This window comes from Sphaeramia orbicularis, chromosome 18, assembly GCF_902148855.1.
Source record: "Sphaeramia orbicularis chromosome 18, fSphaOr1.1, whole genome shotgun sequence".
Taxonomy (NCBI): Eukaryota; Metazoa; Chordata; class Actinopteri; order Kurtiformes; family Apogonidae; genus Sphaeramia; species Sphaeramia orbicularis.
In genome coordinates this window covers 15,781,538-15,797,680 of record NC_043974.1, presented here as the reverse complement: position 1 = coordinate 15,797,680, position 16,143 = coordinate 15,781,538, and the positions used below count along the sequence as shown (strand labels likewise).

Sequence of the window (16,143 nt, the reverse complement as noted above, 5' to 3'; positions counted from 1 at the left end):
AATTGTACCCACAGACAGGCCTAGGCCCTGGGATGAACCCATTAAATTTGGGGCCAAGTAGGCCAAAGTTCAAGGTCACAGCAAGGTCACAAAATCTACAATTTTCCTATCTCTCATCATTGAGCAATTTTCAAAAATTCATAAAAAATTCAAATTGACTCCGATTAGCCTCCAATTTGATCCACTCGTAGCTTATAACAATATCTTGTATCTGGCACAAAATTGTCCACACCCACTGTGGAATGTGGACTCTGTGGACATTTCAATTTAACATTGAAAATCCCATTTACGACACATTTTTCATTATAACTCAACAAATATTGATTGGAATTTAATATAATTTGACATCCACATGACTGGTACCAAGCTTCAACTTTTTCTGCTGTATGGAACAACCTTGAAACTGTTTAATTTAAAAAGAAATAATTGAGCCACACATGCACACTGTTCAGGGTGCTTGGTGGAGGTTTGTGTTCTCTGAACACTTGTTCTTTTTTTTTTTTTTTTTTTGTGACCAGGATACATTTTCATTTCTCATTTATTTATTCATTTTCCTTTTGAGGTATTGCCTGGACAATAAGTCACACCCTCCCTCATAGTTTTGTTATACAAATGTTATTACCCCGCCCAAGGCAAGGGGTTTTGTTTTTGGTTCAGTTTGTTTGTTTGTTGTTTGTTTGTAGACTCTAGCAGCAAAACTGTTGGGTGAATTCATACCAAATTGGTGTTATAGATTGCCAGTGATGCAGAATAGATGTCATTACATTTTGGGAAAAATGGGTCAAAGTTTGAGTTTTTTTAATGAATTTTTAAATTTTTTTTTCCCCCATTTACTTACAATGACAGAAAATTCACATGCTTATAGCAGCAAAACCATTGGTTGAATTCATACTAAATTGACGTTATAGATTGCCAGTGACCCAGAATAAATGTGATTATATTTTGGGAACAGTAGGTCGAAGTTCAGATTTTTTATGAATTTTTAAAATCTTCCCATTTACTTATAATGGGCAAAATTTGTGCGAGGGGCTGGGTTTGTTGTGCTTGGCACCACTTGTTAATATGTAAAAACACTGGAAAACCATCTTGTAAATGCTTTTACATAAATGGAAACGAGTGTATTTGTATAGCTTTTTCAAATAAAAAGAGAATTAAAGAAAATTCCTACTAGAAACATGACAAACACCCTTAATATACAACTAAATTGTCTTTTAATGAGCAAAAAAGATATGAACCAATGGGATCTGCACATTATGCTGGGATATTTCCTTAAAATTAGAGTAAAAGTCTAGCATCTGAAATATGATAATATGGTTTAATACTCAGACGAACTGCCAAGATTTAAGTAAGTAATAAAACTGTTATTTAAGATGGACCTTGTGCAGGTGGGCTCAGTAATATAAGGAAAGCAATCTTCTTTTTTATGGGATATTATGCAATAAAACCTCAGTATTATCTGGAATATGTTATTGAGGCAAAATCCAATGTGCTTTCTTAAAATTAGATTACTTTTCTAATGAAATCAAGCTTGACAAGAAAAAACAGGACTCTTTTTCTCAGGCAGTTTGTTTTTTTTAATTTCTTTTCTTGCAGTTCATGTTGTTAAAAGCACATAAATCAACCAAAAAAAGGAGATAAAAACTGAGTTGTAAAATGTGTAATGCTGTTATCAGCAGTATAATGACCAAAGTAAATATTCTGCTTATCCTCAACAAGACACATGGGCTTTTCTTCTGGGAAATAATGACATCAGGTCACAGTGGGATGTGAGAGTCGGACATAAAGAAGAGAATTCAGTCACTTTCAGTTTGGTCCTTTCTTATTTGAGGTTGTGATGGTAACAGTGGAAAGCCCCGATGTACAGAAATAGGCAGTGTGAAAGTAGAAGTCAACAGAAATGTGCATTTGACAAGAGGGTTATTTCATATTTTTTATATATTTATGGTGATCTCTTGACTGAAGATGTAAAATCCTAATTTTATTTGACCAGATTCATTTCTTTCCCAGAACAGCTTAGTCTGTGCTAAAAACACACACACGCACACACACACACACACACACACACACACACACACACGTATTGTAGCTTATTTTGGCATCGATCCAGCTGATGTCATCATATCTATCTGTGTGCTGATGTCATCATATGAATTGCCTCTATATATGTGCCAAGTTTGAAGTAAACTGAAACAAAATGGATGTTTTCACAGACATTTGAAATTTCATCCATTATAAGTAAATGGGGAAAAAAAAGATGTAAAAAAAATTCATAAAAAATTTGAACTTTGACCTGCTTTTCCCAAAATGTAATCACATCTATTCTGGGTCACTGGCAAGCTATAAACCCAATTTGGTATGAATTCACTTAAAGGTTTGGTGCTACAGACATTTGAAATTTTGCCCATTACAAGTAAATGGGAAAAAGATTGAAAAAAATTCATTAAAAATGTGAACTTTGACCTACTGTTCCCAAAATGTAATAAGATCTATTCTGGGTCACTGGCAATCTATAAACCAGTATTTTTCAACCTTGGGGTCAGGACCCCACGTGGGATCACCTGGAATTCAAATGGGGTCGCCTGAAATTTCTAGGAATTGATAAAAATAAAAACTTACTAAAAAAAATATTTGGTGAGTTGAGAGCGACAATCACAATCCATAACAGACATGACAAACTGTGAAGCTGAAACTGAAGCACTGTGGTTCTGTTTATCTGTCAAATGTTCATTGTGGTCAGTTTCAGATGCTGCAGCTCTTTCATAATTCATAGTTTGAGTTCTTGTTTGTTCAGTATTAATTGTCAGCCTCGTAAATCCAAGCTGGACTGACTGTACATATCCTGACCAAGGAAAATCAAATTCTCACTTTGTGCAGTAATCTACACCTGGCTTTTCTGCCTCCATCCATAATAATATACATTATATAGACTAAATGTCATCTGAAATTAATGTTGATTTGCAGCATAGTGTAGCAAACTATTACATGATCAAAAACAAATTCATTTTAGCCACAAAAAAAAAAGTCTCTGTTTTGAATGTCTGGGGTCGCCAGAAATTTGTGATGTTTGTGACCCCCGCCTGCCCTGACCAACCAACCGTCTGCTCCTTGTCTGTTGCTAGTTTGTCTGATAATAAATCTGTTAAAAGACTTGAATCAGTGGTGCTGCTTTTGGGTTCTCTGTGTGCGTGTGTCAGTTACATTTTGGGAAAAGCAGGTCAAAGTTAAAATTTTTTATGAATTTTTTTACATCTTTTTTTTCCCATTTACTTATAATGGGCAAAATTTCAAATGTCTGTGAAAAGATCCATTTTGTTTCAGTTTACTTCAGACTTGGCACATATACAGGGTGGGGAAGCAAAACTTACAATATTTTGAGGCAGGGATTGAAAGACAGTGTATGACCAATTAGTTTATTGAAAGTCAGGAGAATTTATTTGCCACAAGAAAATTTACAGTGTAGAAAATGTTTTTATTCTATGTGTCCTCCTTCTTTCTCAATAACTGCCTTCACACGCTTCCTGAAACTTGCGCAAGTGTTCCTCAAATATTCGGGTGACAACTTCTCCCATTCTTCTTTAATAGTATCTTCCAGACTTTCTCGTAATAGTTTTGCTCATAGTCATTCTCTTCTTTCCATTATAAACAGTCTTTATGGACATTCCAACTATTTTTGAAATCTCCTTTGGTGTGACGAGTGCATTCAGCAAATCACACACTCTTTGACGTTTGCTTTCCTGATTACTCATATGGGCAAAAGTTTGTGAAAAGGTATGGATAATAGTGTTAGGTATGATTATGACATCGATATATGTTTGGTTTCAAAACAATTGACGTAGTGCCTGCTGAGAAAAAACAACTAAATGTTCATTGTAAATTTTGCTTCCCCACCCTGTATAGAGGCAATTGATATGATGACATCAGCACACAGATAGACATGATGACATCAGCTGGATCGATGCCAAAATAAGCTACAATACGTGTGTGTGCGTGTGTGTGTTTTTAGCACAGACTAAGCTGTTCTGGGAAAGAAATGAATCTGGTCAAATAAAATTAGGATTTTACATCTTTAGTCAAGAGATCACCATAAATATATAAAAAATATGTGATGTCACGAGTCAAAAAAGGTTGGGAACCACTGCTATAAACCTAATTTAGTATAAATTCAACTAGTAGTTTTGCTGCTAGAGTGTTAACAAACAAAGAAAGAAACAAACCAAACCAAAAACAATACCCCTTTCCTCCCCTTTGGGGCACAGGGTAATATTCTACCTATTTAGTGTCTCATAAAGCACAACTGTAGTGTGAAGTATAATGTGCAGCTCTGGCAGGCGAGGCTGATTTTTAAGGGGAATCTGTTCCCTATTTTCTACTCAAAAAGTCATGTTTGTAGTTGAGTTTCCTCAAAACTTGCTGTGGGGACCCTAAATGTCACCATACATCACAAGAAATCTGCTAAATTAGCATTCCTACAGGATGTAAATGCTTTTATGTATTCGATGGAAACATTGTTTTTGGCTGTTTTCGATCTGTGTGTCAGGCAGTAAAAGCCTTGGACGTGGCCATTTGATTGACATGTGACCTCTTGGAATGCTTTATTGCACCAAAACTAGAATCCTCAGAAGCAACTGCATCGCTTCCAAATGTCTTATGAGCTTTGGACGAGCTATCGATGATCATTATGTATTTTTTTTAAAATAAATGACTTTTCCCACGTTTCCCGGCTGCAGTTTTGGCAAAACTTGTCCTACTAGAGCTGTACTTGTGCCCAGGCAGCCTCTCACTGGTTCAAACATGCATTTCCCAACCAGCCACATTTGCGGTTTAACATAGCCTTTTATGAGTGTTGGCCTTAAGTCGGGTTAGTCAGTTGGCCCTGCTTTAGGCCTCATTCCTGCTGTACGGCGCTATGGAGGACAGTATTCTCACGCTGACTGTCACAGAGCTTCATTAAAGTACATACAGCTGCTGAAAAACCCTGACTTGGCAGCTACCGGCTCTAATTGTGGTATTTGTTTCTACTTCCACCAGACCTCTGAATATCTGCTTACATGTTCAGTTTTCCTCAACAAATAACACATTTGACTGAATAATGACTGAATGCACTTTGGTTTCCTCAATAGAATACAACGTCCGGATACTGGTTGAAAGTTTTAGCGTCATGTTTTTGTGGTGGACACGTCTAGACGCTGAGGGAAATGAACATTTCGCTAATGTGCACTAAACAAGGCTGTAAACAATTATGTGATAATGATAATAGTTAAACATTGGATGGTTTAACAAGGAATTAAAAGCTCATTCATCATTTAAAAAACAAGTGAAATACAGTGTGGAAAAATAAAGATGAATGAATCTTAATAGTAAAATAAGTTTTATGAGTGAGTGTTCAAATAAAAGATTGAAAGATTGATCGAAGTTATTAGGTCGGTAATAAAGGTTATAATTTAATGACCCTCTTCTTATGTCTCTCTTCTTAGTAAGATTTTAATAGTTTAATAATATTTTCTTCAAAAATAGTTCCATGACCCCATTAAAAAATTTATGTCCTCTCCTCCAGCTTCCCTGAAAATATTCTCTGCTGGATATATTTTCTGTTCCCCTAAAAGTAATGAATGAAAGTTTATTTATACAGTATAGCAGCTTTCAAGAGCATGTTTCAAAGTCCTTCAGAGTGAAACATCCTTGTTTATTGAATGGGGTCCAAGAGATTAAATAATTAATCTGAAAATGATTGATATAATTATCAAAGAAACAATTGAAATACTTGACTAATAGAAAAAAAGTTAATTAAACCATAAAACAATAGCATTTACTTGAAGCTAGAACTGGGAAATATGGCCAAAAGTATTATTTATATGGGGTTATTTATAATATATGGCTTTCAGTCCCATTTTTCTGTTTACATGGACTCGATAATTCACTGATTCAGATATAACTTACTTTATTAAAGGTATGTGCACTATCGATAAACAAAAAGATAGAATTTTAAGTATCCATCTGTAGTATTTGTTAAAGATAAATGTAAATATAATAAAATTACTGCTGGCAACAACTGGAGAAACATTTATTTTTTTTTTTTAAATATATTACTTTAAATAGTGAGGACAATGCACAATCATTAAAAAACAGTATTGAACAACTTAAATGTGAAAATTATGGATTATAGTAAAAATTCTATTTTGCATCAGTAGTCCCTAAGCAAGAAACAAAAAAACATAACAATCAATGAAAATTCACAGTGAAAATAATACAACATACAATAAGAATGAATTCATAACTTCTTTTTTTTAAGCAAGAAAGTCCAGAGGAATCCATAATCTTAATTTACAAATTGTTCAAATCCAAAATTTTATCAACCCATAAAGACCCAAACATCCATCAGCGACCAAAATCCTTCACTGATATAAAATGTTTAATACCTGTTAATCCACTTAGCCTATCAATCCATGGAAATAATTGGTGTAAAATGCAGTTTGTCATCTTTTCATGGCCATCAGATATGACCCATTTGGATGTTCAAAGGCTCCATAGTTACTGTGGAAACACCGTCATCTTCTACAACATTGATTCACCAGTAAAAGCCATGGAGGTGGATCAAAAGGAAAGATCAAAGACTTATAAGAACTGGACACCTTTCTTGCAATTTATAAAGGACTTGTCTGTATAGACAATTAAATTGTGTCTGTCAAGTATATTTCATTGCACTGGGAGTGGGTGCTATTGTATGGGGGGGCGGGGTTGGTAGGGATTGTTTTAATGTGTGGGTGTTGTTGCCTGTTCTTATAAAACAATGAAAACAGCAATAAATATATTTATGACAAAACAAAAGCAAAATACTGAGCCTAATATTAGAGTAAATGGGGATAAATTACTTAACAAATGTTTAAAATAGGGGGAAAATCATTTGGGAAGTGCCACCCCAGGTAGCAAATATTTTGGCAGTATTATGGCATACATTTGACATTTTTGGCTTTCTTTTGGCATTATGAAAACCTTTAGGCTTAACTGTGGTATGATTAAGGTTATCCATAATAGATATGGAGGCACCAGCAATATATGGCTGAGTTATGGCATATGTGTGGTTAACCAAAAGACTGGGCAAAGAGCGGGATCAAGTATAAGGATGGTATGGCATGTTTATGGCAAACCAGAAGATTGACTAAAGAGTGGCAACATCTTATTCAATATATGGATGTGTTTTGGTTGTGTTTTGGCATATTTCTGTAAAGCCAAAACACTGCGCAAAGAGCGTGAATTTCTACCCAGAAGAAAACCCACTTCATTTTAAAAGCATGATCAACACAAATTTTGGGTGAATTTTGGCCTCCTTTTGGCCTCTCTTTGGGTCAGTTTTGGCTACTTTTTGGCTGGATTATGGGGATTTGGGGCTTTTCTGGGACAATTATGGCTATATTTTGGAAGTTCAAAATTGGTTTTGGGTGAATTTTGGCTTCCTTCTGGTTTGATTTTGGCTGGTTTGATTTTGGCCAATTTTGGGCCATTTAGGGCCCATACATCCACCCAGAACTTTGCCAAAATGACATTCCAGTTTTGGGTGAGATTTAAGTCATAATGATTTTGCTATCTGGGACAAAAGCAGCATTGGGTTTTTATGGGTTCACTGAAACATCTCCATATATTTAAAGTCCTTATTGCATAGTCTTCAGGTAGAAAAACTAGAGTAGCACTAAGTAAAAAGTGATGACAGGAGAGAGTGGAAGTATAGTCCATTTGAGAGTTCAAACCACCTCAGTGACTGGACGTAGACTTTACTCCAGTTTGATGTGTGGTTGAAAGCTGTCAGGTCATTTAAGGACTATCTTTAGGCTTAACATAGCCTTTGAACACCAGAAATATCACTCAACAAGACGTTTTTTCTCTCTTTTTTGGAGCTCACCATTACTTTTTTATGTGAGTCCTCGTGAAGTAAAACACACCCTGTTGGAGTCGTAGGCGCTGCCTGGAATTAAATGCACTGTGGTCAGCCGAGCTGCACACCACTCCATCTCTCCTGACGGAATGATGGATAGCCAACGCCACAGAGGAAGAGGCCAAAACGCTGCTCTCCTCCACTCGCTCACTCACTCTGGGCGTCCTCATAGCTCCCATATTTGAGTGAAACAAGTTTCTCTTGGCAGGAACAGAGGTCTTTCCTGAGCTGGTGAGAGAGAGTAGATAGTGACGACTGTCAGGACACATTTAGATAACGGTTTGGTGCCAAGTGAAATGTACTGAAATAAAGCCAAGTATTGAAAACTGTATCTGGCATTAGTTCCCTGGGTAAATAATCTGTGATGAGACGTTAACAGGGCAATTTGGATGGACTCTGAATAATAACTCTGCCAGTTTTCTTCACAAAAACATTTACATTGAGGCAAACCTTCATTACTGTTCTAACTCTTTCCATATTGTGGAATGAACAGACTCATCATTAGAGAAAAATACATAAAGATGAATTAAGCAGGGTTAAATCAAAGTAATGGGGAAAGAAATACAAATCGACAGTGACAGTCAATTTTTTAAAGACATTTTTTTTTCTTGAGATTGTTTTTTAATGATAAATGGAGATCTTTTTTCATTAATTTCACTGTCATTAAGTAAGTTTACATAGCAGCACATGAAGATAAAAGGCCATTATAAATGTAGCCTTATGAAGAAAAATCATGCTGAATATTATGTAATCATTTAATATATCTTTTTTTTAATTTAAAATAAATAAATAACTAAATTTAAAAAAAAAAACCCAAAACATCAAAATAAATAAATAAATTAATTAAAATAAAATAAAACAAAAAATCATTTAATATATCTATAACAAGGTGCTTGTGCAAGTCTTGAAAATCTTAAAAAGTCTGGAATTTTGAAATGCTGTTTTCCAGACCTTGAAAAGTCTGGAATTTTATGTAAAAGTCTTAATGAATAAAGTATGGAAGAAAGTTTCTCTCATCGTTGAATTTTAGAGTATGCTCAAAGGCACACAATCTTAAAAATAATAAATACATGAGGAAAGCATATAAAAAACAAAACAAAACTTGATATAATGTCACTAACCGGTTGGTACTGGAATGATTCTAGTGAAACTTGTTTGTGTGGTATTTGTGTACTTTTGTTATCTTCATAAGTTTTAAAAAGTGTTTTTGTCAGTAAAACATAATTTACTGTGAATTATGCATTCATTCATTCATACATTTATTAACATGAACTTTTCTACTACACACAACAGGTACAATCTCAACCAAAAAAGTAGACATGCATGTATAAAAGTACATAAAGTCACGGTTTGGGGGAAAAAAATCACAGTTTTAAAAAAGTCTGGAATTTTTTTTTGGATAAAGAGCTAACACCTTGTGTAATATCTGTGTTTGATTCATGTCTGCCTCATATGGGCTGTACTATTGAACTCCAGTTTGATCCAATCCAAAGTTGCAGGTGTGAAACCTCACCTGGACTAAGACATGGATCTCACAGCTGGTGTATGGTCTGACCAACAGAGGTGGTCTCGGCCTGGCTCGGAATGAACAGTGGTTTGATTCATTTAGTGTTAAAACACTTTTGGGGGATTTTGCAGTGTTGAACCAATCACAGAAAGTTCATTGTGAAAAACAGAAGAAAATCAGTCTGAAGATATAAAAAGTGAAAACTGATGTGTCTTTAAAGGGAGTTGCAGGACACATAGAGGATGTTTGTTGTGTTAAAGGGGTCATATTTTGCTAAACCCACTTTTATTAGTCTTTGGTTCATTTATTTGTGTATTTGGACCCTAACAGTTCAAAAAGTTTGAATATGAACCCTCCAAGTGCTGCAAAGCTATCTTTATATTCATTATTGGCAAAAATCGAGTGGATTTCTACAACCTTTTTAAGTCCTGCTTAATTTGTTACGTTTTATAACTAGTTACGTCATGACATTTGCACATATAAGGTCAAGACTTTCGACGCACATTTCTCCGAGTACGACGTAACTGTTTGTCAGCAGCAGCGGTTGTAGTAAAAACTGAAAATATGTCCAAACTTCGAGCTAATTACCTCAAATGTTTAGTTGTTGGTTGAACGGGACAAAGCAGCACAGTCAACAACCTGGAGGGGGAGGGGCCTGAAGTGGCTCATGTGCATTTAAAGGGCCAGCGCTCAAAACCACCTTTCTGGTGTCATTACTCAGAAATAGGGTTGAAGATGGACCTGTGGAGTTGAATTAACCCTTTCATGCATGAATTATCAGAACCTTAATCAAGTTTTTTTTCCTGAGTGTTTTTATTCCTCTTTAGGCTTGAAAAAAAGCAATTTTATTTATTTATTTATTTTTATGGACGTATTTTTCATGGAGTTACAAAAATGTCCACTCAGCCGAACACCATGTGTTAAATTTTTGAAGCTCAGAAACATACATTTACTGACATACTGTGTGAAAACTATGAAATAAAAACATTTTTATCCTCCTGAGACCCAGCAATGCATTTTTGTCCTCTGTAGGGGACAAAAGTTTGACAGTTTTACTTGCTGTCCATTACAAAGAACATTCCATTAAAAAGAATAAATAAATGAAAATAATTAAAAAATGTATCTGAAAAATAGAACCAAAAAAAAAAGCTGCTGCATTATGTGGTTTCCAATCAAGACAATTGTTTAATGGAAAAAAGCCAAAATTTTCATTTTCCTGGGTCTCAGGAGGTTAATGCTGCCAATCTGATGTTTTCTCACATTTGAACATACTATAATACTAGTTATTACTCACTCAGATAATATGCATAAAAAAACACTTTGTTGTTAAAAAAAAAACCTCTGTTAATTACAGTCTAATAACAATTAGTAATTGATTTAGATAAAAGAACAAGAAACTTACAGGAATGTCAGTGTATGGGATGATGCATAAGCGTCCACTGTGTTGGCTGATATGGAACTAAAACAACAAAACCCATGAATATACAAGAGAAAATCTATAGAAAAACTGTCCCCTGGAGTGACCAGTATGCATGAAAGGGTTAATGAAGAATTCAGACTCAAGTATAGCATTTACAGTTTATGTAGACCGCAGGGAAATGTTTGAAAATGCATAATTCCATTTAAAAAAGCAAAATATCACTCCTTTAAAGCAAAAGCAGCCAAATTAAACTACATAGTATAACAAAGACGTGAATTGTGACAGACTTTCAGCTGTGAAATATTGATATTTGGATGTTTTCCTACACGTTCACTTGAAAATCTGTCTTAGACTAGTCGGCTGCTCCAAGTTCAAGATCCAAACCAACATTCCATATTCGACATTCCAAAACATTTTATTATTTTATATTACTATTTGACGCACATGTCACAAATAAATCACTCACAAGGGCAAACAAAGAGGAGGCAGCACATTCTTTCGCAATATGTTTGTTGTTTTTTGATAAAATAGCTCATACTTAAACCTCAAACTTTTGTCTTTATTGCCTGTGAAGTCTTACTGTTTACCTTTGTGATGATACATGCATAACAGATATTAAAGTCCTCTGTCTGGTACCTAATGCTGTTGGTGATCATCTTCATGTCTTTCTCTTAACATCCTGTCGGGGCAAAATTGATTTCTTCCTATTTCTTTGTTATCACATGACACTTTTGCTTTGTCGTGTTCAGTCTTTATGTGTAGTTGCACTGACCCTGATCCATACTCTGGCCTTTTATCACTGCCCCACGCCCAGTTAAAGGCTGTGACATTTCACTCTCCTTGGTCTTACTGTTTGCCCTGTGTAGCCTCCAGTAACACATAAAAAATCAACAGCTGCCAAGGTAAAAGAAACAGGTTCGAAGTGCCAAAAACAAATGGAAAAGGAAAATATAAACCATACTGAAATTCTCAACTCATAACTCTAACCTGTATAAATTGTGAATAGATCCTCGGGGATTCCTGAAGTGTACTTGGGTCAGGAATGGGCTGTGATTTAAAGCTCAGAGGATACTGGTGTTTATTTGTCTGACTGACCTTGTACTTTTCTTCTCACACAGGATCTGGATCCAGAAGAGGAACGTACGGCCAAGGTAGGCCTGTATTTAAATGGCCATATGTTATTCAGCAATTTGACCTATGGGTTTATATTTACACTGGATAAATACATTTAAAGTCAGTCTTTCATTTCACTATGTATCAACTCAGTTCTGTCAACACAACCACTTTATTTTGATGTGAAGTTTCAAAATAATTTAAGCTTTTTTTAATGTTTCTCATAACTTTACATTGACCATTTCACTGTGACTTTAAACAGCATGGAAGCCTCTAGAGATGGATTTCATGACATAAGAAAATCATCCATGTTAATACATTTCAAATGACTTGAATAACAGCCTGCAGCAAACCCAGTCAGTAGTAGTAGTGTGATAAAATGCAGTCTTTACTAGTATAACACCTGCTGGTAGAGATAAGAACAGAAGCTTATGGAGTAGGGCAGTGTTTTTCAACCTTGGAGTCGGAACCCCACGTGGGGTCGCTTGGAATACAAATGGGGTCACCTGAAATTTCTAGTAATTGATAAAAAATAATAATAATAAAAAAAAACAACTTACTAATAAAAAATATATGTTGAGTTGACAGAGACAATCAAACTGAAGCACTGTGGTACTGTTTATCTGTCAAATGTTCATTGTGGTCAGTTTCAGATGCTGCAGCTCTTTCATAATTCATAGTTTTAATTCTTGTTTGTTCAGTATTAATTGTCAGCCTTGTAAATCCAAGCTGGACTGACTGTACATATCCTGACCAAGGAAAATAAAATTCTCACTTTTTGCAGTAATCTACACCTGGCTTTTCTGCCTCCGTCCATAATAATATACATTATATAGCCTAAATGTCGTCTAATGAATGAATGAATGAATGAATGAATGTTTTTATTATTGTGTCTTGCATAAAAAAAAACATGCCCAGCCCTTACATGGGCTTATAAGACACCAAAAATACAAACCAAAAATCAAACACCAGACAATAGGCACAATAGATATGAAGAAAACAAAATACTGACCTATTTAAACAAACACATCTGCCGCTTTTTCCAGGCTTTACAAACAAATAATGCTAATTTATATACATTAGAACTAAACAACCATTTCATCTTGTCATCATCAGTGCTCCAGAACATATCAGGATTTCGGATACACATATCATCAAACAAAGAGGCTCTCAGTTCATCATATAGAGGACAATACAAAAGAAGATGTGATTCATTTTCCACTTCCCCCAAATCACACAGTCCACAAAGTCTGTTTTCTTCGTCTAAAATTAACATTTATTTGCAACATAGTATAGCAAACTATTACATGATCAAAAACAAATTAATTTTAGTAAAAAAAAAAAAAAAAAAGTCTCTGTTTTGAATGTCTGGGGTTGCCAGAAATTTGTGATGTTAAAATGGGGTCATGAGCCTAAAAAGGTTTGGAACCACTGGAGTAGGGCATCCATATTGAATTAACTGGAGATGAAAGCTAATGTTTCCTTCTGATTGTCATGTGATACCAGCTCAACAAATTGGCGAAAGTGGTCATAATATGATCTTTTCACTCATTTTGAATCTAATACAGACCAAATATGGTTTTTATGTTACTTTAATTGGAGACTCATAACAACTCTGCATTCAAAAACAACATGTCATCACATGTTGTCAACACTGTGGAGGTTTTGCATGAAACTCAGTGCGTCCTTCACCCTATAACGCCAAACGTATCATATTTGATACATGAGTTTTGGAGCCCTCTACATGATCAGTTTGATATTTTTTTTCTTGAAAAACCTGATGTATACAATTAGATACATGCAATACACGGATAATCCACCAGGGGGAGGAATTCATTCACCAGAGGCCTTGCCAGCGACGCTACAGGATTGTTGTTAATGGAGAAGGAGGCAGAACTTTGCCAGTTTTAAAAAGGAATTACCAATTTGTTAGACATGTTTGTGTTATATTTTCATTTTCATTTCATTTATTTCGTTCATGGTTGTGCATTTCATTAGCAGAATTTCAATAATCATCATAATCAAACATATACACACCCATGCTTGAAAAGGAGCAAGATAAAGAAACTCTTATATTTCCGGCCCCCTTCTAAATAATAATAGCCTTAATGGTTAGTGATACACAACTAGCCATAAAATCATACTGTATAAAGTCCGACAAACCAAACAAAATACATCCAAAGATATCATGTTTTCGTCTGCTCAAAAATAACAATATCTGAGCATTGAAACCTGATGTATCAAATATGATACAAAATTGAAACTCATACATGGAAATTGATATTTGACAAATATTTTTTTGGTTGTTCAGAAGGACCAATAATGGCTCCAGTTTCAAAGAAATGGAATTTTCTATCAATATTTTAATGGTTCAGGCTTCACAGGGTTAAACGAGCATCTTATGAGAACTTTACAGTATTTTATGAGAATTACCACATGTTGCAAGACGGGACTTTACTAAAATCACGCATCAGAAGCCAAACTCTCTTCAGTGGAAACACCTACAAGTATGCACTTTGTCGAAATTGTTGAAATATCACTTTAATTTTGCGGAAAACTAATGGAAACCCAGCTTCTAACAGTTAAAAAGTTTCCTCAGTCTTTACTTTTATCAGGCTCTATTTGAGAAAACCAGCTGAATCCTAATATTGCCCACAGCAGACACAAGTATACAGTAAATGGTATATGAGGTTATATATGTTCTCTGCTCTGTTTCTCTTGCAGGACACTCAATTAAAATGTTCATCCGAGGCCGGCCCATTACCATGTACATCCCCTCAAACATCCAGAACTATGAAGACCTGAAGATGGAGCCACCCTCTGAGAGACTGGAGCTGGACTGGGTGTATCCTTTTCATTTAGGAGGTTTATGTTACATGTTAAATTCAGACACTGCTGATTTCATTGTGTGGTCTTTTCCTGGATTCAAGCCACGCGGTTTGTTTTGGGAAGTGTCTGTGGAACACTGGAAGAGTCACTGTCAGCTGTGAAACTGCTGCTAAAATGAGTTCAGTAAATGTCAGTGAAGTAATTATAGAGGCTGATAATGAAACTATATGAACACAGTTTTAATGGTAGAGTGATATATTCCTTTAATGCATGAAAAGAACATTTAAGTCCTATAGCTCTGCTGCAAAAGACTGTATGATGGAAAAGCAATATATCATAAAAAATGTTTACAGATGCAATGCAATGGAACAATTTCCCATAAAAGAAAGAAAGTGCGAGAAATTAAATTAGATCATCCTCCTTTTTTTTCAGAAACTATATTTAGCAAATTCATTTTTTATGTAGTCCCAAATAACTCCTGGAATACGATGAAACTATTTTAATTCTACATAGAACCCAAACTTGGTTGCAAGAAGTGAAAAGTAGTGGAGATATTAATTTTTTCAAATTTAAGAATTCTGTTTAGGTGTGAAATTTTTATGTTCATCAGTTTGATTTTAGCAACAAGTATTTACATGAATGACTTGTTTTATTATTATTATCCTTAAGGTTTCTTTGTTGTTTAATGCAAATTTTAACCCAGTCCAATGTATGTGACTGATGAGTTTTACAAAACATATACTAAAATTACATTTTGCACTGAGGATCAAACATAATTCACATATAATTTTAAGATTTTGCAGGTTTAATAGAGTTTTCAGAGTTTTTTTGGGGGAAGGGGGGGTTAGGTAAATCCACAGCATGAATTAGTAAAACATCTGGGTGAATTGGTGTGAAATTCTTAAAGGAGAAGTGATTCTTTATAACGTGACCTTGACCCGGTCTTTCCAGCTATGGTTACCGTGGACGGGACTGCCGAGCGAACCTGTACTTCCTCCCCACAGGCGAGGCGGTGTACTTCATCGCCTGCGTGGTTGTGCTTTATCACATCAACAACCGAACACAACGGCACTATCGCAAACACACAGACTGTGTCCGCTGGTGAGTGTGTGATGTATTCATGTCAGTCTTGATGCAGATGAACTCTCAGACCGAATGTAGTGTTTGATCCAACCCAAGGACAGTCAGTTTACATGAAGTGTAGATTTAGACCCAAGAGTCTTGATTCAGAGACAAATTTCTGAACTGATCATCAAAATAATTGGCAAACAAGTGGTTCCAGGCACAACAAACCCCGGTCCTTGCACATATTTTAGCTTATATTGGCATCGATCCAGCTGATGTCAT

General features: G+C 35.2%; 1 protein-coding gene across 3 annotated transcripts in view; it reads left to right on the top strand.

Annotated features, from left to right (window-relative positions):
- eml3 (EMAP like 3) overlaps nucleotides 1-16,143 on the top strand; it is a 132,443-nt gene that overhangs the window by 75,855 nt on the left and 40,445 nt on the right. For all 3 annotated transcript variants that reach the window (XM_030161680.1, XM_030161682.1, XM_030161681.1), the window contains 3 exons: nucleotides 11,973-12,005; nucleotides 14,692-14,812; nucleotides 15,748-15,897. In XM_030161680.1, the coding sequence (XP_030017540.1) occupies nucleotides 11,973-12,005; nucleotides 14,692-14,812; nucleotides 15,748-15,897 (304 nt within the window). The remainder of the gene's footprint in view (nucleotides 1-11,972; nucleotides 12,006-14,691; nucleotides 14,813-15,747; nucleotides 15,898-16,143) is intronic.